Raw genomic sequence first — 21496 nt, forward strand, 5'->3', positions numbered from 1 at the left:
GGTGGGCGGTGAGCACAGGGAGGCACTTGGCGCAATCTGGGGGTCAGGGAACCAAGCCCAGAGAAACTGACATCTGAGCTGAGTTGTGAAGGACCAGGAGGCATAGGCAGGTGGAGAAGGACAAGGAAGAACATTCCAGGCACAGAGGATAGGAGAGCATCCTTAACTAAACGCCCCAACGTGTATTTGATCTACATTCAGGGCACTGTGAGTGATTCCCACTGGCTGGATCATAGTGTGTGTGGAGAGAATAGAGGCAGATGAGGCTGGACATGTAGACATATTCAGGAAGGTCGAAAGGGCAGTGCCTGTGACTTTATCAAAGTCTGGCGGCTCTCTCCTTAGGTCTCCAGGCTCTACTCTCCCAGTCTGGGAGCCTGGATGGAGTTCCTGATTTCCCTGGAATCAGGCTTACTGCAAAGATTCTATGCAAAACCCAGTGAGCTCTTTTTACCAAATTCCAGTGCCGGGCCTTACTTATTTATCTACCTATTCCTTTAGGGTTTCTTGGCTCCTCCCCCTTACCCCCACCTCCAGGGCCTTGGTGTGGAAAAGGGGCTGAAGTGCTGATTGTAGGGAGTGAAGCTTTATTCAGGGTTTACACACCTACAGCTCTTCATGAACTAGTAACCACTGCCCAGTGCCTGGCAAGCTGTGACTCTCTTTCTCTTCCCATAGGCCTGCTGAGTTAGCCACCAAGTACGCAAACTTTTCAGAGGGAACCTGCAAGCCTGGCTATGCTTCAGCCTTGATGACTGCCATCTTCCCCCGGTAAGTGCTCCTGTTTCTTCCCATCACCTGGATAGCCTGGTCCATGGCCCAGGACTCAGACACCCTGCCCCTTGTGGCAAGTGGTGTGCCTCTGAGAAAATGAGATTCTGTGGTACCTTCCCTCCTGTGTCCTTGGGTCTGTGGGTGCCTGGAAAGGACTTTGCTTTTGGTTGGTTCCTTCTCCAGTCCCACTCTAGGCCCTTGCTACACCTTACGCCCGTCTTCCTCTCAGAGCTTGTACCTGCCAGCACAGCAGCTCATTTCTGTGGAGGAAAGAGACGAGGTAGAACCTACGTGGTTCCCCTTGGAAGCCAGGTATCCAGAGGCAGCCAGACAGTGCTCCACAGCGCAGAAGCTCGTAGTCTTTTTTGGAAGCTAGGACCAACTACCTGGCTTCAGGGAGGCAAATCCAAATAAAGCAGGAAATAAAGAGGAGTTTCTGAGCCTGGCGTTCTAGAGTTCCTGATTTCCTTGATAGGAGCTGCTGAAAGAAGCTGTGCCAAACCCTGGGAGATCCTTTCACCCAATTCCACTGAGAGGCCTTGCTTGCTTATCCGCCTTTTCCTTTCGGGTTTTCTTTCCTGAAACCTTGGTGTGGAAAAGAGCCTGACATGCTGCGATCATCTTGTCTGCGGTCCGAGTGCAGTGAGACCCTTGGGGTCGTTTTGTTCCTTCAGAGAGTTATAGGACTATCTGACTTGGAGGGGATGTAGGAGGGGCTGCTCGGGACCTCTGGGAGTCAGGATGTAGCACTCAGACCACCAGAGGAGCCCTAGGGGTGGCCTCTTGGGGTGGGCTGTGTTCACGGGGGAAGGGTATGCACCCCGTCCCTTAGAAGGCTGAGGTTAGGGCACACAGTGTGCTTGCAAAGGAATGCTGACAGCTTGCCCAAAAGCAAATCCAGGATATTTGGATTTTATGCTCCTTTTCTTTCCTAATGTCAGCAATCCAAGCTTAGCACCTTGTATAAAACAGAAGGCTCTGCTGGCTGAATATCTGGTGTTCAGTTAGAGATCTCTTTGTCCGGGGTCTGCCTTCTGACTTGATTCCAATGTTTTGTTTCCCCCAGCTATTTACTGAGCACTTCTTAAGTGTCTGGCACCATGTTCCATATTCTTGCATGGGTTTTCTCAGACCTACATTGCTCAGGCCCCTGGGCCAGACACCTGTGAGTTTTCCTTGACCTGTGTATGGGTTTTCTAATTGAAAGTAATACAAGCATGTGGGGAAAAAAAACTCAAACAGTACAAAAGGGTATATATTCCCACTCCAGATCCCAGAGACAGCCAATATTACTATAAACAGGAACATACTGTATTTATTATACTGTATCTTGCTTTTTACTCCTAACAGTATGTCTTAGAGTTTATCCTATTACCAGCATATATGGATTCATCTCATATTTTAAATGATTGCATAATATATAATTGTTTGGAGGTGTCATAATTTTATTAAAGATTTGTTGAGGTTTAATTTACATACAGTAAAATCTACATATTAGTATAGTTGTATGAGTTTTGATAATACCTTTGTGCAACCACCGTAACAGTTAATAGAACATGTCCAACATCACCCCCAAAAGTTCCTTCATACTTCTTTGCAGTTAACCCCTCCCTTGACCCCCAGGCCCTGACAACTACTGTCCCTGTAGTATTTCCAGAATGTCATATAAATGGATCATATAGTAGCCTTTTGGGTCTGCCTCTTTTGTTTAGTATAATGCATTTGGGATTCACACATGTGTGTAGCAGTTGCTTGTTCCTTTTTATTGCTGAATAGTATTCCATTATATGGGCATAACATTGTATGTTGTTTATTCAACAGTCAAAAGACATTTGGGTTAATTCCAGTTTTTAGCTATTATAAATAAAGCCAGTATAAACATTTGCGTAGAGGATGTATGCTTCACTTCATAAGAATTTGCCAAACTGTTTTCCAAAGTGACTATACTGTTTTGCTTTCCTGCCAGCAAAGTATAAGAGTTTTAGTTGTTTTATATCCCTGACATCAATCTTTTTAATTTTAGCTGTTCTAGTAGGTTTAGAGGGAAGGGAAGGCTTAGAGGGCTTACCAGGGAAGCCCTGCTTTTGATGTTTTATCTAAGAAGTCTTTCCCAGGACTTCTCTGGTGGCACAGTGGTTAAGTGTATCATTTTATTTTTAGATTCCACATATGGTCAGTTACTAACAGAGGGATGTTGAAGTCTCCATTTATCAGTTTTTGCTTCAGTGTATTTTGAAGCTCTGCCATTTAGTGCATACACATTTAGGATTGTAGCCCCTTGCTGAATAGATTCCTTCATTTTTTTTAAATGTCCCTTTTTCACTGGTAATAATCCTTGTTCTGAAATCTTCCTTGTTTGATATTAATATAACCACTCCAGCCTTTTAAAAGTTAGTTTCATCATGGTATATGTTTTTCTATTCTTTTACATTTTCTGGTGGAGAAGGAGTTTGTATGTTTATACCCTTGAGCATCAGAGAAGTTCGATCTTAGGGGTGTGGTTGGCAGCAGTCCCTCCTTTTACATTTAACCTATCTGTTTCTTTATAATTAGAGAGGGTTTCTTGCAGGCAACACATAATGGAGTCTTGCTTTTTTATCCAATCTGATAATGCCTGCCTTTTACTGGAATGTTTATACTGTTTATATTTAATGTAATCATCAGTGTGGTTCGGCTTAAATCTACCATCTTGCTATGAGTTTTCTGCTAGTTTCTTTTTTCCCTTTCTTTTCCTGCTTCCTTTTGGGTTAATTGAGTGTGTTTTATGGTTTTATTTTACTATAAAATAAAACTGTTGGTTTAATAGCTATGCCTCTTTGTTTTATGTTTTTCATGATTATTCTAGAGTTTACAATATACATCGCTGATTTATAATCTACTTTTAAATAATATTATAGCACTTTGCTTAGAGCTTATGAACCTTAGAACAGTATACTTCCATTTCACCTTCTGCCCTTTGTGCTATTTTTGTCATATTTTACATTTATGTATTATAAACCCACACAACAGTGTCCTTATTTATTTTTGTTTTAAACAGTTAATTATTTAAAGTGAATTAAAAGTGAGCAGGGGGTCTGGGCAAGATGGCGGAAGAGTAAGACGCGGAGATCACCTTCCTTCCCACAGATACAGTAGAAATACATCTACACGTGGAAGTGCTCCTACAGAACACCCACTGAACGCTGGCAGACGACGTCAGACCCCCCAAAAGGCAAGAAAATCCCCACGTACTTGGGTAGGGCAAAAGAAAAAAGAAAGAACAGAGACAAAAGAATAAGGACGGGACCTGCACCAGTGGGAGGGAGCTGTGAAGGAGGAAAGGTTTCCACACACTAGGAAGCCCCTTCGCGGGCAGAGACTGCGGGTGGCAGAGGGGGGAAGCTTCAGATCCACGGAGGAGAGTGCAGCCACAGGGGTGCGGAGGGCAAAGCGGAGAGATTCCCGCACAGAGGATCGGTGCCGAGTAGCACTCACCAGCCCGAGAGGCTTGTCTGCTCATCCGCCGGGGCGGGCGGGGGCTGGGAGCTGAGGCTCCGGCTTCGGTGCTAGCCAGGAGGGAGTCCGGGGAAAAGTCTGCAGTTGCCAAAGAGGCAAGAGACTTTTTCTTGCCTCTTTGTTTCACGGCGCGCAAGGAGAGGGGATTCAGAGCGCCGCCTAAACGAGCTCCAGAGACGGGCGCGAGCCGCGGCTATCGGCGCGGACCCCAGAGGCGGGCGCGAGCCGCGGTTATCAGCGTGGACCCCAGAGACGGGCAGGAGACGCTAAGGCTGCTGCTGCCGCCACCAAGAAGCCTGTGTGCGAGCACAGGTCACTCTCCACACCGCCCCTCCCAGGAGCCTGTGCAGTCCGCCACCGCCAGGGTCCCGTGATCCAGGGACAACTTCCCCGGGAGAACGCACTGCGCGCCTCAGGCTGCTGCAACGTCACGCCGCAGGCTTGCCCCGCCTCCTCCGTACCCCTCCCTCCCCGCGGCCTGGGTGAGCCAGAGCCCCCGAAGCAGCTGCTCCTTTAACCCTGTCCTGTCTGGGCGGGGAATAGACGCCCTCAGGCGACCTACACGCAGAGGCGGGGCCACATCCAAAGCTGAACCCTGGGAGCTGTATGAACAAAGAAGAGAAAGGGAAATCTCTCCCAGCAGCCTCAGAAGCAGCGGATTAAAGCTCCACAAACAACTTGAGGTGCCTGCATCTGTTGAATACCTGAATAGACAACGAATCATCCCAAATTCAGGAGGTGGACTTTGGGAGCAGGATATATTAATTTTTCCCCTTTTCCTTTTTTTGTGAGTGTATATGTGTATGCTTCTGGGTGAGATTTTGTCTGTATAGCTTTGTTTTCACCATTAGTCCTAGAGTTAGGTCCGTCCGTTTTTTTTTGTTTTTTTTTTTTTTTTACTTAAAAAATTTTTTTTTTCTATATAAATGTTTTCTTAATAATTTTTTCCTTATTTCCTATTTTTAGAAATTAATAAAAATTGTTTAATAAGTTTTTTCATATTTTTTATTTTAAAAAAATTAAAAAAATTTTTTCTTAATAATTTTTTTCTTATTTTTTATTATAATAGCTTTATTTTATTTTATTTTATCCTCTTTCTTTCTTTCTTTCTATTTTTTTCTCCCTTTTATTCTGAGCCGTGTGGATGAAAGGCTCTTGGTGCTCCAGCCAGGCATCAGGGCTGTGCCTCTGAGGTGGGAGAGCCAACTTCAGGACACTGGTCCACAAGAGACCTCCCAGCTCCACGTAATACCAAACGGCAAAAATCTCTCAGAGATCTCCATCTCAACATCAAGACCCAGCTTCATTCAACGACCAGCAAGCTACAGTGCTGGACACCCTATGCCGAACAACTAGCAAGACAGGAACACAGCCCCATCCATTAGCAGAGAGGCTGCCTAAAATCATAATAAGGCCACAGACACCCCAAAACACACCACCAGACGTGGACGTGCCCACCAGAAAGACAAGATCCAACCTCATCCACCAGAACACAGGCACTAGGCCCCTCCACCAGGAAGCCTACACAACCCACTGAATGAACCTTAGCCACTGGGGACAGATACCAAAAACAACGGGAACTACAAACCTGCAGCCTGTGAAAAGGAGACCCCAACCACAGTAAGATAAGCAAAATGAGAAGACAAAAAAACACACAGCAGATGAAGGAGCAGGGTCAAAACACACCAGACCTAACAAATGAAGAGGAAATAGGCAGTCTACCTGAAAAAGAATTCAGAATAATGATAGTAAAGATGATCCAAAATCTTGGAAATAGAATAGACAAAATGCAAGAAACATTTAACAAGGACGTAGAAGAACTAAAGAGGAACCAAGCAACGATGAAAAACACAATAAGTGAAATTAAAAATACTCTAGACGGGATCAGTAGCAGAATAACTGAGGCAGAAGAACGGATAAGTGACCTGGAAGATAAAATAGTGGAAGTAACTACTGCAGAGCAGAATAAAGAAAAAAGAATGAAAAGAACTGAGGACAGTCTCAGAGACCTCTGGGACAACATTAAACGCACCAACATTCGAATTATAGGGGTCCCAGAAGAAGAAGAGAAAAAGAAAGGGACTGAGAAAATATTTGAAGAGATTATAGTTGAAAACTTCCCTAATATGGGGAAGGAAATAGTTAATCAAGTCCTGGAAGCACAGAGAGTCCCATACAGGATAAATCCAAGGAGAAACACGCCAAGACACATATTAATCAGACTATCCAAAATTAAATGTAGAGAAAACATATTAAAAGCAGCAAGGGAAAAACAACAAATAACACACAAGGGAATCCCCATAAGGTTAACAGCTGATCTTTCAGCAGAAACTCTGCAAGGCAGAAGGGAGTGGCAGGATATACTTAAAGTCATGAAGGAGAAAAACCTACAACCAAGGTTACTCTACCCAGCAAGGATCTCATTCAGATTCGATGGAGAAATTAAAACCTTTACAGACAAGCAAAAGCTGAGAGAGTTCAGCAGCACCAAACCAGCTTTACAACAAATGCTAAAGGAACTTCTCTAAGTGAGAAACACAAGAGAAGAAAAGGACCTACAAAAACAAACCCAAAACAATTAAGAAAATGGTCATAGGAACATACATATCGATAATTACCTTAAACGTGAATGGATTAAATGCTCCCACCAAAAGACAGACTGGCTGAATGGATACAAAAACAAGACCCATATATATGCTGTCTACAAGAGACCCACTTCAGACCTAGGGACACATACAGACTGAAAGTGAGGGGATGGAAAAAGATATTCCATGCAAATGGAAATCAAAAGAAAGCTGGAGTAGCAATTCTCATATCAGATAAAATAGACTTTAAAATAAAGACTATTAAAAGAGACAAAGAAGGACACTATATAATGATCAAGGGATCGATTCAAGAAGAAGATATAACAATTGTAAATATTTATGCACCCAACATAGGAGCACCTCAATACATAAGGCAAATACTAACAGCCATAAAAGGGGAAATCGACAGTAACACAATCATAGTAGGGGACTTTAACACCCCACTTTCACCAATGGACAGATCATCCAAAATGAAAATAAATAAGGAAACACAAGCTTTAAATGATACATTAAACAAGATGGACTTAATTGATATTTATAGGACATTCCACCCAAAAACAACAGAATACACATTTTTCTCAAGTGCTCATGGAACATTCTCCAGGATAGATCATATCTTGGGTCACAAATCAAGCCTTGGTAAATTTAAGAAAATTGAAATCGTATCAAGTATCTTTTCCGACCACAACGCTATGAGACTAGATATCAATTACAGGAAAAGATCTGTAAAAAATACAAACACATGGAGGCTACAGAATACACTACTTAATAACGAAGTGATCACTGAAGAAATCAAGGGGGAAATCAAAAAATACCTAGAAACAAATGACAATGGAGACACGATGACCCAAAACCTATGGGACGCAGCAAAAGCAGTTCTAAGAGGGAAGTTTATAGCAATACAAGCCTACATCAAGAAACAGGAAACATCTCGAATAAACAACCTAACCTTGCACCTAAAGCAATTAGAGAAAGAAGAGCAAAAAAAACCCCAAAGCTAGCAGAAGGAAAGAAATCATAAAGATCAGATCAGAAATAAATGAAAAAGAAATGAAGGAAACAATAGCAAAAATCAATGAAACTAAAAGCTGGTTCTTCGAGAAGATAAACAAAATTGATAAACCATTAGCCAGACTCATCAAGAGAAAAAGGGAGAAGACTCAAATCAATAGAATTAGAAATGAAAAAGGAGAAGTAACCACTGACACTGCAGAAATACAAACGATCATGAGAGATTACTACAAGCAACTCTATGCCAATAAAATGGACAACCTGGAAGAAATGGACAGATTCTTAGAAATGCACAGCCTGCCGAGACTGAACCAGGAAGAAATAGAAAATATGAACAGACCAATCACAAGCACTGAAATTGAAACTGTGATTAAAAATCTTCCAACAAACAAAAGCCCAGGACCAGATGGCTTCACAGGCGAATTCTATCAAACATTTAGAGAAGAGCTAACACCCATCCTTCTCAAACTCTTCCAAAATATTGCAGAGGGAGGAACACTCCCCAACTCATTCTACGAGGCCACCATCACCCTGATACCAAAACCAGACAAAGATGTCCCAAAGAAAGAAAACTACAGGCCAATATCACTGATGAACATAGATGCAAAAATCCTCAACAAAATACTAGCAAACAGAATCCAACAGCACATTAAAAGGATCATACACCATGATCAAGTGGGGTTTATTCCAGGAATGCAAGGATTCTTCAATATACGCAGATCAATCAATGTGATACATCATATTAAAAAATTGAAGGAGAAAAACCATATGATCATCTGAATAGATGCAGAGAAAGCTTTCGACAAAATTCAACATGCATTTATGATAAAAGCCCTGCAGAAAGTAGGCATAGAGGGAACTTTCCTCAACATAATAAAGGCCATATATGACAAACCCACAGCCAACATTGTCCTCAACGGTGAAAAACTGAAACCATTTCCACTAAGATCAGGAACAAGACAAGGTTGCCCACTCTCACCACTATTATTCAACATAGTTTTGGAAGTGTTAGCCACAGCAATCAGAGAAGAAAAAGAAATAAAAGGAATCCAAATCGGAAAAGAAGAAGTAAAGCTGTCACTGTTTGCAGATGACATGATACTATACATAGAGAATCCTAAAGATGCTACCAGAAAACTACTAGAGCTAATCAATGAATTTGGTAAAGTAGCAGGATACAAAATTAATGCACAGAAATCTCTTGCATTCCTATATACTAATGATGAAAAATCTGAAAGTGAAATTAAGTAAACACTCCCGTTTACCATTGCAACAAAAAGAATAAAATATCTAGGAATAAACCTACCTAAGGAGACAAAAGACCTGTATGCAGAAAATTATAGGACACTGATGAAAGAAATTAAAGATGATACAAATAGATGGAGAGATATACCATGTTCTTGGATTGGAAGAATCAACATTGTGAAAATGACTCTACTACCCAAAGCAATCTACAGATTCAATGCAATCCCTATCAAACTACCACTGGCATTTTTCACAGAACTAGAACAAAAAATTTCACAATTTGTATGGAGACACAAAAGACCCCGAATAGCCAAAGCAATCTTGAGAACGAAAAATGGAGCTGGAGGAATCAGGCTCCCTGACTTCAGACTATATTACAAAGCTACAGTAATCAAGACAGTATGGTACTGGCACAAAAACAGAAATATCGATCAGTGCAACAGGATAGAAAGCCCAGAGATAAACCCACGCACATATGGTCACCTTATCTTCGATAAAGGAGGCAAGCATATACAGTGGAGAAAAGACAGCCTCTTCAATAAGTGGTGCTGGGAAATCTGAACAGCTACATGTAAAAGTATGAAATTAGAACACTCCCTGACACCATACACAAAAATAAACTCAAAATGGATTAAAGACCTAAGTGTAAGGCCAGACACTATCAAACTCTTAGAGGAAAACATAGGCAGAACACTCTATGACATAAATCACAGCAAGATCCTTTTTGACCCAGCCCCTAGAGAAATGGAAATAAGAACACAAATAAACAAATGGGACCTAATGAAACTTAAAAGCTTTTGCACAGCAAAGGAAACCATAAACAAGACCAAAAGACAGCCCTCAGAATGGGAGAAAATATTTGCAAATGAAGCAACCGACAAAGGATTAATCTCCAAGATTTACAAGCAGCTCATGCAGCTCAATAACAAAAAAACAAACAACCCAATCCAAAAATGGGCAGAAGACCTAAATAGACATTTCTCCAAAGAAGATATACAGATGGCCAACAGACACATGAAAGAATGTTCAACATCATTAATCATTAGAGAAATGCAAATCAAAACTACAATGAGGTATCATCTCACACCGGTCAGAATGGCCATCATCAAAAAATCTAGAAACAATAAATGGTGGAGAGGGTGTGGAGAAAAGGGAACACTCTTGCACTGTTGGTGGGAATGTAAATTGATACAGCCACTATGGAGAACAGTATGGAGGTTCCTTAAAAAACTACAAATAGAACTACCATACGACCCAGCAATCCCAATACTGGGCATATACCCTGAGAAAACCATAATTCAAAAAGAGTCATGTACCACAATGTTCACTGCAGCTCTATTTACAATAGCCAGGACATGGAAGCAACCTAAGTGTCCATCATCGGATGAATGGATAAAGAAGATGTGGCACATATATACAATGGAATATTATTCAGCCATAAAAAGAAATGAAATGGAGGTATTTGTAATGAGGTGGATGGAGTTAGAGTGTGTCATACAGAGTGAAGTAAGTCAGAAAGAGAAAAACAAATACAGTATGCTAACACATATATATGGAATCTAAGGAAAAAAAAAAAAAAAGGTCATGAAGAACCTAGTGGCAAGATGGGAATAAAGACACAGACCTACTAGAGAATGGACTTGAGGATATGGGGAGGGGGAGGGGTGAGATGTGACAGGGTGAGAGAGTGTCATGGACATACACACACTACCAAATGTAAAATAGATAGCTAGTGGGAAGCAGCCGCATAGCACAGGGAGATCAGCTCAGTGCTTTGTGACCACTTAAGAGGGGTGGGATAGGGAGGGTGGGAGGGAGGGAGATGCAAGAGGGAAGAGATATGGGAACATATGTATATGCATAACTGATTCACTTTGTTATAAAGCAGAAACTAACGCACCATTGTAAAGCAATTATACTCCAATAAAGATGTTTAAAAAAAAAAAAAGAAGCTTAAAAAAAAAAAAGAAATAAGAAGGATGCTTCTTGAGATTGTGGCAATTATTGATTTTTCAGAAGTGATTGTATTACTTTGACATCCTTATGTATATAGGTTGTTGATATTGCATCAGCTCACTCCAGTACACTTCTCTTTGTGCTGATTCCTGGACCAATGCAATTCTCCCACCTCGTAGAATATTGGATAAAGCTGTGTGAAATATATAGCTACTCATAACTTCAATTTTCTAAAGAATGTAGGAATTATTTTTTTTTCATAAAAACTCAACATAGAAATAGAATTTTTATTCATTGAATTCAACGTAGAAAATTATAGGCATGTGTGTGAATATTGAAAAACTTTTGAAGTAATTTTAAATTCCTGGAGGCCCAAGCATTTGGTATTATCTCTTTGGTTCCAATAGCTTTTCTCTCAAATGAAATAATGTGTTGGGTATTTCAGAAGCATTGTACTCTTTGGAGAAATTATTTACCACCTCAAATTAATAAATTAAAAAAGAAACAAAACAAAAAACAAACAAACAAAAAGTGAGCAGGAAAAGGCAACCTACAGAATGGGAGAAGATATTTGCACATTATATATCTGATGTGGTGTTAATATCCAGAATATATAAAGAACTCCTACCACTCAAGAACAACAACAAATGGGTGAAGGATTCAAATAGACATTTCTCCGAAGATGATATACAAATAGCCAATAAGCACATGAAAAAATGCTCAATATAATTAGTCATTGGGGAAATGCAAATCAAAACTACAATGAGGGGGCTGCCCTGGTGGTGCAGTGGTTAAGAATCTGCCTGCCAATGCAGGGGACACGGGTTCAAGCCCTGGTCCAGGAAGATCCCACATGCCGTGGAGCAACTAAGCCCGGGTGCCACAACTACTGACCCTGCGCTCTAGAGCCCGCGAGCCACAACTACTGAGCCCACATGCCACAACTGCTGAAGCCCATGTACCTGGAGTCCGTGCTCTGCAACAAGAGAAGCCACTGCAATGAGAAGCCTGCGCAACTCAGTGAAGAGTAGCCCCCACTTGCCGCAACTAGAGAAAGCCAGTGGGCCGCAACGAAGACCCAACACAGCCAAAAAAACAAAACAAACAAAAAAAAACACAATGAGATACTACCTCACACTCATTAGGGTGGCTGCTATCACAAAAGCAGAAAAAAGCAAGTGTTGACAAGGATGTGGAGAAATCAGAACCCTTTTGCACTGCTGGTGACAATGTAAATTGGTGGTGCAGCCACTTTGGAAAACAGCATGGTGTTACTCAAGAAACTGAAAGTAGAATTACTATATGACCCAGCAGTTCTACTTTTGGGTATATACCCAAAAGAAATGAAAGCAGGGTCTGAAAGAGGTATCTACACATCCGTGTTCATAGCAGCATTATTCACAGTAGCCAAAGCAATCCAAGAGTCTGTCAACTGATGAAAAGATAAAATGTGGTATATACATGGAATGGAATATTATTCAGCCTTAAAAAGAGGGGAAGTTCTGACAGATGCTACTGTGTAGGTGAACCTTGAGGACATTATACTAAGTGAAATAAGCCAGTCATAGAAAGACAATACTGTTTTGTTTCACTTATGTGAGGTATCTAGGGTAGTCAGACTCACAGAGAGAGAAGATAGAATGGTGGTTGCCAGAGGCTGGGGACAGGGGGAAATGAGGAATTGCTGTTTAATGGATATTTAATAGACAGAGTTTCAGTTTTACAAGATGAAAAGCATTCTGGAGATTGAGTGCATAACAATGTGAAAGTACTTAATACTACTGAATTGTACACTTAAAAATGTTTAAGATAGTAAATTTTATGTGTATTTTACCACAATTTAAATTTTAAAAGTTTTTAAAAATTAGAATGAAAAGCCTTTTTTTTCCCCCTCGGATTTGTTTTCATTCTCCCTTTGCTTTTTGATTTAATTTTTTTTTTTTTATGGCTGCGTTGGGTCTTTGTTGCTGCGCGTGGGCTTTCTCTAAGTTGTGGTGAGCCGGGGCTACTCTTCGTTGCAGTGCACGGGCTCTAGGTGTGCAGGCTTCAGTAGTTGTGGCACACGGGCTTAGTTGCTCCGCAGCATGTGGGATCTTCCTGGACCAGGGATTGAACCCATGTCCCCTGCATTGGTAGGAGGATTCTTATCCACTACACCACCAGGGAAGTCCCTGAAAACTCTTTTATAGTTACCCACAAACTTAGTTTTACTGTTGTTCTTTCTTCCTTTGTGTAGATACATATTTCTATATGGTGTTCTTTTTCTTCTGCTTGAAGAACGTCTTTTAACATTTCTTATGAGGAAGATCTTATGGCAATGAAGTCTATCAGCTTTGGTTTGTCTGATAAAGTCTATTTTACCTTCAGTTTTGAAAGTTTGTTTTTGGCTGTGTATACAATTCTAGGTTGACAATTTGACACACATGCAGTACTTTAAAGATATAACTTCACTTTCTTTTGGCTTGTATAGTTTCTAACGAAAGTCTTCTGTCATTCTTACCTTATTTATTTATTTATTTATTTAAATTTTATTTTATTATTTGTCTGCGTCAGGTCTTAGTTGCGGCATGTGGGATCTTTGCTGTGGCATGTGGGCTTCTCTAGTTGTGGCTTCTCTCTAGTTGTGGCGTGTGGGCTTAGTTGCCTGTGGCATGTCGGATCTTAGTTCCCTGACCAGGGATCGAACCCACATCCCCTGCATTGGAAGGTGGATTGTTAAGCACTGGACCACCAGGGAAGTCCCTTTACCTTTTTTCACTTCGTATGCAATGTTTCTCTTTTCCTCTGCCTGCTTTTTGAGATTTTTCTCCTTATCACTCGTTCTCAGCAATTTGATATGATGCAGTTTGTTGTGGTTTTCTTTATATTATTCTTGGCTTGCATTTATTTAGCTCATTGGATGTATGGGTTTATAGTTTATTTTTTAATCAAATTTGGATGCTTTTTGTCCTTATTTTTTCAAATATTTTTTCTGCCCATCACCTTTCCCAGGATTCCAATTACATGTATGTTAAGCCATTCATCCAACTGGTTTGTTTAATGCTAGGTTTCTTTGGTGTTTTTTTCCCCCAGTTTTTTCTTATTTCTCTTTGTGTTTCATTTTGGATAGTTGATATTGCTATGTTTTCACATCCACTGATATTTCTCTTGTGGTGTCTAATCAGCTGTTAATCCCATCTGGTGTGTTTTCGTTTCAGATATTGTGTTTTTAATCTCTGTGGTTCCATTTAGGTCTTTTTATATCTTGCATTTCATTCTTTATTATGTTCGTGTGTTTTTCTACCTTCCTGAACATAGAGAATATATTTAGAATAGCTGTTTAAACATCCTTGTCTGGTAATCTCATCATCTGTGTCATTTCTGGGATGGTTTCTATTGATTGATTTTTCTCCTGAAAATGGCCTATATTTTTCTGATTCTTCGTTTGCCTGCCTGGTAATTTTTTATTAGATTCAAGACAATGTGAAATTTACGTTTTTCTGTGCTAGATTTTGTTATAGTCTCTTAAATAGTGCTAGTTTTGCTTGGACATGTAGTTAAGTTTCTTGGAATCAGTTGTATCCCTTTGAGATTTGCTTTTAACATTGTTAGTGCAGGTGTTGAGCAACCATTTGTCTAGGGCTAATTTATCCCCATAACTAACGCAGTACCTGTCTGAGGACTGGACCCAATGCCTTGTGCATTATGAGGAATTTCCACTCTGCCTGATTTATTTCCACAATTGTTTTATGAATACAAACAATTCCCAGCCCTGTATGAACACCAGGAGTTGTTTGATCTACCGCTTCCCGGTGGCCTTTCCTCAGCCTCAGAATTTCCCCTCATATACGCCCAGATCAGTACTTGGCCAAAGATCTGAGGGGACCCCTTTGCAGATCTCTGGGGCATTCTGAGCATCTCTGTCCTCTGTGGTAGTCTCCACAAATTCTGCCCTCCCTAAACTTTGATCGCTTTTTTTCAACTCAGAAAGACCACCGGGCTCTGTTTGGGTTCCCCATCCCTGCACTGGTCCGAAGACTTGTTTCATCTATTTTGACTTGTTTTCTGGTTGTTGAAGGTAGGAGGGTAAATCCCACCCCTGTTATTCTATCATGGTGGGAAGCAGAAGTCCCTTCTTTACACAGCATTCCATGAACTAAACTATACTTTATTGCATCAGTTCCCTATTGATGGACAGTTAGGCAATTGCCATTTTTTACTACTCTAAATATTACTTAAGTGAATAACCTTTTTTATACAACACTCCCCACACATGTGAGATTATCTAGAATAAAGTGATATTTATGGATCCAAAGTTATGTGTGTTTTAAATTTTGAAAGTTATTGGCAAGTTGCCCTCTGTAGAAGTTTTTGAATTTATATCCACACATAGTAATTTATAGAGGTGACTTCCTCTATATTTTCATCCAGTACTTTTATAGCTTTATTATTTATATTTGAATTATTAATCCGTCTGAGTTTTTATTGTTTTGTTTTGGTTTCAGTGTTAGGCGTGATCCCTGGTGTTGGGATCTAGGATTGTTTAATTTTTTTCCTCGTGGGTAACTAGTGTTTCTGGATATTTTGACCAAAAAGTTGTAAGTAAATTCAGGATTTTGATTTTTGTAGCAATAATATTTTGACACAAGGGGTCTTAATGCAGCTCTTTTGACGTGTTACTTTTGACCCGATCTAATAAAAACAAGCCATTAAATCCCTCTCTCTCTCTCTCTCTCTCTCTCTCTCTCTCTCTCTCTCTCTCGTTATCAAGTGCTGTGGGAAGGGTATTCTCACTCTGGCCCTAAGCCTCACTCCTCCTTGAGCCCGCCCAGTCACTGCCTCTTACGCCTGAGCACAGACTGGGGAGCAAGCAGTGGTAGCGGGGGGGTGCTGGTGGGCTGGCCCATCTAGGGTGCAGAGTCCTGCTTCTCTGGGAAGCCAGACTGCTCCCTCTCACACCTTTGTGCTGTCTGCTGGGAAATCCTCCTTGCCTGCCTGGATACATCATCCTCTAACGAGAGAGATGGGGAGGAGGGGGCATGAGGTCCAAGGGAAATCAAATTTATTGAGCATCTGCTCTGCTGTAAACATTGGATTAGGGCTTTTCATCTATTGGTCTCATGGAACAGAAAGTCTTCCCTGACCTCCGTTCCTGCACACACCCAGTAACTCCTTCCTCAACCTGTCCCGCTCTAGTGCTGCACACATAGCTCTGTTACGGTACTTGTAATTATGTATTGATGTTTCTTCTCACATAGTAGGCTGTGTACCTCTTAGCACAGAGACATGGTCTTATTCATGGCTGCCAATACTTAGCAGAACATTTAGCACTTAGTAGGCACTTAATGCTTGTTTCATGAGTGGATATTGATTTCTGCCCTTGGGAGATTGAGAGTCTGAGGGAATGAGGAATGTTGATGAGACACTCTTTCAGTGGAGAGAGTTACTGAAGAAAAATAATTATTTTGACATATACCAATATATGATAGATTGGAAAGAGATGAGATTTGGAGACAGAAAATTCTCACAGCTTTCTCACTTAATGGGCTATGTGTGATCTTGGAAAAGTCACAGCATAACTCATTAGTCAAGAGAATGAAATGAGAGGATGTATCTTGGTACTATAAATGTTAGATCATTCCAGCAAAACTTAATGTTAGACACTAGTGAACTCTGTTTTCCCAATGACTTTCATTAAATCAGGTAAGTTTTTTCAGGGAGAAATAAAGATCCCAGAATAGGTCATGGTAAACATTTAAAATGTAGGTTTAAAGAAAAAATACAACTCACAAAATCTTAATTGACACTCCGCATTTTCCTAGCAATGCTTTGCTATAAACATTTGAGTGGCTTTTTAAAGGTGCTTTGATGAAAGATTGAGTATCATGTCTTTTTGATGGTAACCAGTGAAGCCACTTAGCATCAGGCACAAGCATGCATCCATAGGTGAGGCCTGCGGCGAACAGTTTCAGCCAAAAGCAGAACCCAAATCCAGGCTGTGCCCAAGTACAGCAGCAACACTGACAGCCAACACCTACTGATGTATCAATATTGACTTCTCAGATCCTCTGCTAAGACCTTTTCCTATTTTTTCTGTTTTAATCCTCCCAACAATCATATGAAATAGGATTGTTATTAATACAGTTTTAACTCTGAGGAAACGGAGGCGTAAAGAAGTCGAGCAGTTTGCCTGAGGTCACACGGATAGGAAGTGATGAAGCCCAGTTTGAACCCTACTCTGACCGCCTAGCCCATATGCTTAACTGCCACATTCTATTGCCTCTCACAGCTGCTGTCCCATGGGCAGGGTGGCTAGGGGCCAGAGTGCAGAGGTCTACCAGTTGCCCGATGGGGGCTCAGGAGGCACTGGTGTAGAAATTGCCTTCTTGCCTGGCTCTACAGAGGAAAACCTCCCTTCTCTTGGGACACTCTTTGCTTTGGGAAGGCCAGGGTGCATGGCGTGTGTCTGAGACTGTGTGTGTCTGTGATTCTCATGCTACTAAGGAATCGTTGCCGTGGTCCAAGCTGCCCAAATTCCCCCGAGTGCAAAGGATGGCTTTTGAAACCTTGCTGAGCTCTCTGAGGCAGGAAGTCTGGAGTGTTGACAGAGTCCCAACTGCCTGTCTTGGGACTCTCGCGTGAGAAGGTGCAGGAGGCCTACTGCACTGCCCTGGGGGATTTGAAAGTTTATGGGCTCCTGGCCAAGGTAGCTGGGTATCTGGTAGCCCCACATTCCAAAGACCCTCCTTCTCTGCCCTTCATGGATTCTGGGACTTTTATCACTACAATACCAGGGAAGAGTGGTAAGATTGAGAGGCATCCTTGTAAAGCTTTGTCCCAAACCATAAATTACAGAGGAGAATAGAGCACTAGCCACTTCCACAGAATCACTGTCCTTCTAGCCTGGGAGCAAGCTGAGTGTCCCCCGACCCAGGAGCGTGCAGAAGACTTGTTACCATTGTTCTCCCCGCTTCCTCATGTCCCCTAACTCTTAATCTCTGTACTCTCACTTCCACTCCCACCCCTCCCCTCCCTGAAATGCTCTTGTCCAGATCACCCAAAAGGACTAACTGACACATCCAATGGGTGAACCTCTTTTTTTGATCTCTCTGAAGTGTTTGGCAGTATTGATCTCTTTCTCCATTTTGAACATTTTGCAACTCTCTCTTATTAACGCTTCATCTAAACTCCCTTCCTGCTCTCCTCCTGTTTCTCTATTATTCCTTCTCAGTCTCTTTTACAAGCAATCTCTTTCTGCTGTGCCCACCCCTAAATGTTGATGTAAAAAAAAAAAAGTTGATGTCTGCCAGGGTTCAACTATGGCCCTTTTTCTTCTCTTCTCACTATGTGTTAGCTTCAGCTAACACATACCTGCTGATGAGTCTCAAATCTGTTTGGAGCCCAAATCTCTTCTGATCTCTAGACCCAAATAGCCAACTTCCTGCTGGACAGCTCCACTTGGATGACTCTTGAGCATCTCAAACTCAGTGTATCCAACTCACCAAAATTCCAGTAATTCTAATCAGTCCATGTTGCCTATTTCACTGAGTGTTACCACTATTCACTCTGTCACCTGAGCCAGAAATCTGGGCGTTTTTCTTTCTCCTTCCTTTCTCAACGAGATATCAGTTAGTCATTGAGTTCTGGCACGTCTCCCCTCTATAGAGAAGTCAGTCCCTTCCCCTGAGCTCTGATTCCCCAGCCTCTCCTGTATCTTTGACCCGAAATCAGGAACCTGGATCTTCATTCTCTTTACTGACTCCTTCGAATCACTATTTAACCTTACTCAGGTTTCTCTCATCCCTCAAGAAGTTGCCACATTGACTCCACTATCCTATAGTAGACCTAATGATAATAGCTACCATATCGTTCATTCAACAAATCTTTATTGAGCAGCTCCTATGCACCAGACACTCTTCTAGGTGCTAGAAGCTTCAGCATTGTATAAGGTACATAAAATCTCTCCCCTCAATAGCTTACACTCCATTGGCAGATGCAGACAGCCTGTGTGTATAAAATGTCACAGTTTTATAGCACCCTTGCTATGTGCCAGCCACTGTGCTGAACACTGTATATTCATTACCTATTTAGTCTTTTCAGTAGCCCTGTGGAGTAAGTGTTGTTATGCCCACTTTACAGATGAAAAAGCTGTAACTTACCCAAGGTCACAGCAGCACAGATCCAGGAATCAAACCCACCAACCCCACCTTATGTCCTGAGTCATGGCTCTGAACCATGAACCTATAGTGGATTACAGATGCCTTTTAATTGGAGAATGTTTTAAGTATTTTCAGTAGGTACCCCTGCAGTGAAATACTTGGGTGCTGGGCCTTTCTGGAAAAAGCGGAGTGCTGAATAACTAAAGCTTCTCTGTGGAGTGTCCAAGGGCTGACGGTCCTGCCTGGGCTGGACAGCTTACATGCCTGTCCTTGACCTGGACTGCAGCTTGTAGCTGGAGGAATTGCCATCTGTGTCCTGTTGGTTCCTCTGCCATGAGGTTTTTTTCATGTGTTCCTAAGTGACAGTGTTCTGGCCTCCTTGGGAACCAATCCATGATCTGCTTTTAAAGTAACTCCACTTCTGGGAATTCCCTCATGGTCCAGTGGTTAGGACTCCGTGCTTTCACTCCTGAGGGTGCGGGTTCAATCCCTGGGCAGGGAACTAAGATCCCACAAGCCGCGTGGCCAAAAAGAAAAAAAATTAAATAAATAAATAAAGTGACTCCACTCGTGGTCTCAGTCTACCCCTCCTGTTTCCCTGACCTTTCCAGGAACTCAGCCCCCCAGGACCCTGTAGCTATACTCCCGATTTCCTTCCTCTTTGCTCTGTCTTCCAACCTTTATAGGTGGGTCCATAGTACATGGCCCAAGCTGTGTTTTCTTTGGAAAAATCTCCTTGCCTAGATGACTAAGGACCCACACTTCTTTGCACAGGTGAATGCTGCCAGCCCACCTGGTGGGGTTCTTCCTGGTTGTGAATTCATCTGCTATAGACGAAGTGCCAGGCCTCAGTCTGCTCACTGCTCCTGATGTTATCAGAGCGTGTCTTCTCCTGCCCCAGTTCAGGACCTGAGGAGCTGGGTCTCACCCTCTCTCTAACTTCTCTACCAAGAGCCCTTGGCAGAATGGCCCAGCAGGCACCCGGCAGTTGGGAGCCTGTTAGGTGCTGTGGAATCAAAAGTGTGTGAACTGATTTGCAACAAGATTTTTGAGAAATTGGAAATGAAGTTTTAGAAATGTCTATAGCAATTAGAGTAAGCTTTTGTCAGTTGAATCTAATAATTTAAAAGTGGAGCTTATACTTTATGTGTGTGTTATAATTTTTCTAGTGATTCATTTTTATTACCCTTTATAAAAGGATCACTCTCTGTGACAGAATTGAAATTTAAAAAGCAATACAAACTGGTCCTTCTTGACAGGTGGTTTGAGAAGCATGGACTGTAGTGATACGAGCACAGGCTGTGGAAGTGAAGAGGGCTGGCTTGGCGTGACCTCTCCAAGCCCCCCTTTCTTCCTCTGTGCCTCCTGACCCCGGGGTTAAGGGAAGCAGCACCTGGACGCGCACACCAAGGTGCGTGTGCTCTGGAGGAGGCGAGGACAGAGGGTCGCAGAGGCACAGAGGAGACCCTTAAGCAGGGAGGGGCAGTGGGAGGTTGACTGGGGGAATTCCTGGTGCAGGGGATGCCTGGGCTACCCCTGGAAGGATGGGGTCTCAGGAGTAAAGTCAGACACACTGATGGGAGCAGCTTCCCCCCTTGCAGACCCAGCTCCAGGCTCTGCCGCAGAGCAGGAACCCTAGATGTGCTTAGACGCCCGGCCCCTGGTGAGAGCAGGCGGCGGGCTGCATTCCTGTGGTATTTGGAGATTGATCTCGTCAGCTTAGCAGCTTTGCTTTTCTTGGTTCAGGTACAAGATCCCCACATGGGGAGCTCTGCTGCCTGTGAGCAGCAAGAGCTGGTGAAAGCACGGAACGTGATCCTGGCCCTTCTCCCGAGCTGTGCGCTGTGTCAGCCTCCGGGCCAGGAACAGCCCAGCCACAGGCTACTCAGCGGGAGGGAGGGCCTGAGTCTGAGCTCCACCCACACAAGTCCGGGGTGGAGGCAGCCGCGCTGCACAGGGGAGGATGCTGGCAGTTTTAGGACCTCATCGCGCCCCCCCTACTCTATTTGCACCCCCAGGGTGGGGGTGAGGGGCACCACTGGGTGACTGGCCTCCCCAGATAAATAGCTAGAGCTGGAGGGGGGAAGCAGGGCTGACGCCTCAGTTCTCCCAGGTGGAGGCAGGACGCCAGTTCATACCTGCCTCCTGTCATGCGAGCTTTCTACTCTCTGCCCCCAGCCGTGCATGGAGCCCAGGCCGAGGCAAGTGGAGTAGCCAAGGGAAGCCATGGCCCCACCCAGGAGCCTGGCTTCAGTGAATCACTTAGGAGAGAGGTCTGGGCTGGAGGAAGAA

The 21496-nt window shown here is 42.7% G+C and overlaps 1 protein-coding gene across 5 annotated transcripts in view; it reads left to right on the plus strand.

Moving 5' to 3' along the window:
* The window catches only part of ST3GAL3 (ST3 beta-galactoside alpha-2,3-sialyltransferase 3), a 236181-nt gene that overhangs the window by 156437 nt on the left and 58248 nt on the right, over nucleotides 1-21496 (plus strand). For all 5 annotated transcript variants that reach the window (XM_068539708.1, XM_068539709.1, XM_068539711.1 and 2 more), the window contains one exon: nucleotides 679-771. In XM_068539708.1, coding sequence (XP_068395809.1) covers nucleotides 679-771 — 93 coding nt within the window. The remainder of the gene's footprint in view (nucleotides 1-678; nucleotides 772-21496) is intronic.

Source organism: Eschrichtius robustus, chromosome 3 (assembly GCF_028021215.1).
Source record: "Eschrichtius robustus isolate mEscRob2 chromosome 3, mEscRob2.pri, whole genome shotgun sequence".
Taxonomy (NCBI): domain Eukaryota; kingdom Metazoa; phylum Chordata; class Mammalia; order Artiodactyla; family Eschrichtiidae; genus Eschrichtius; species Eschrichtius robustus.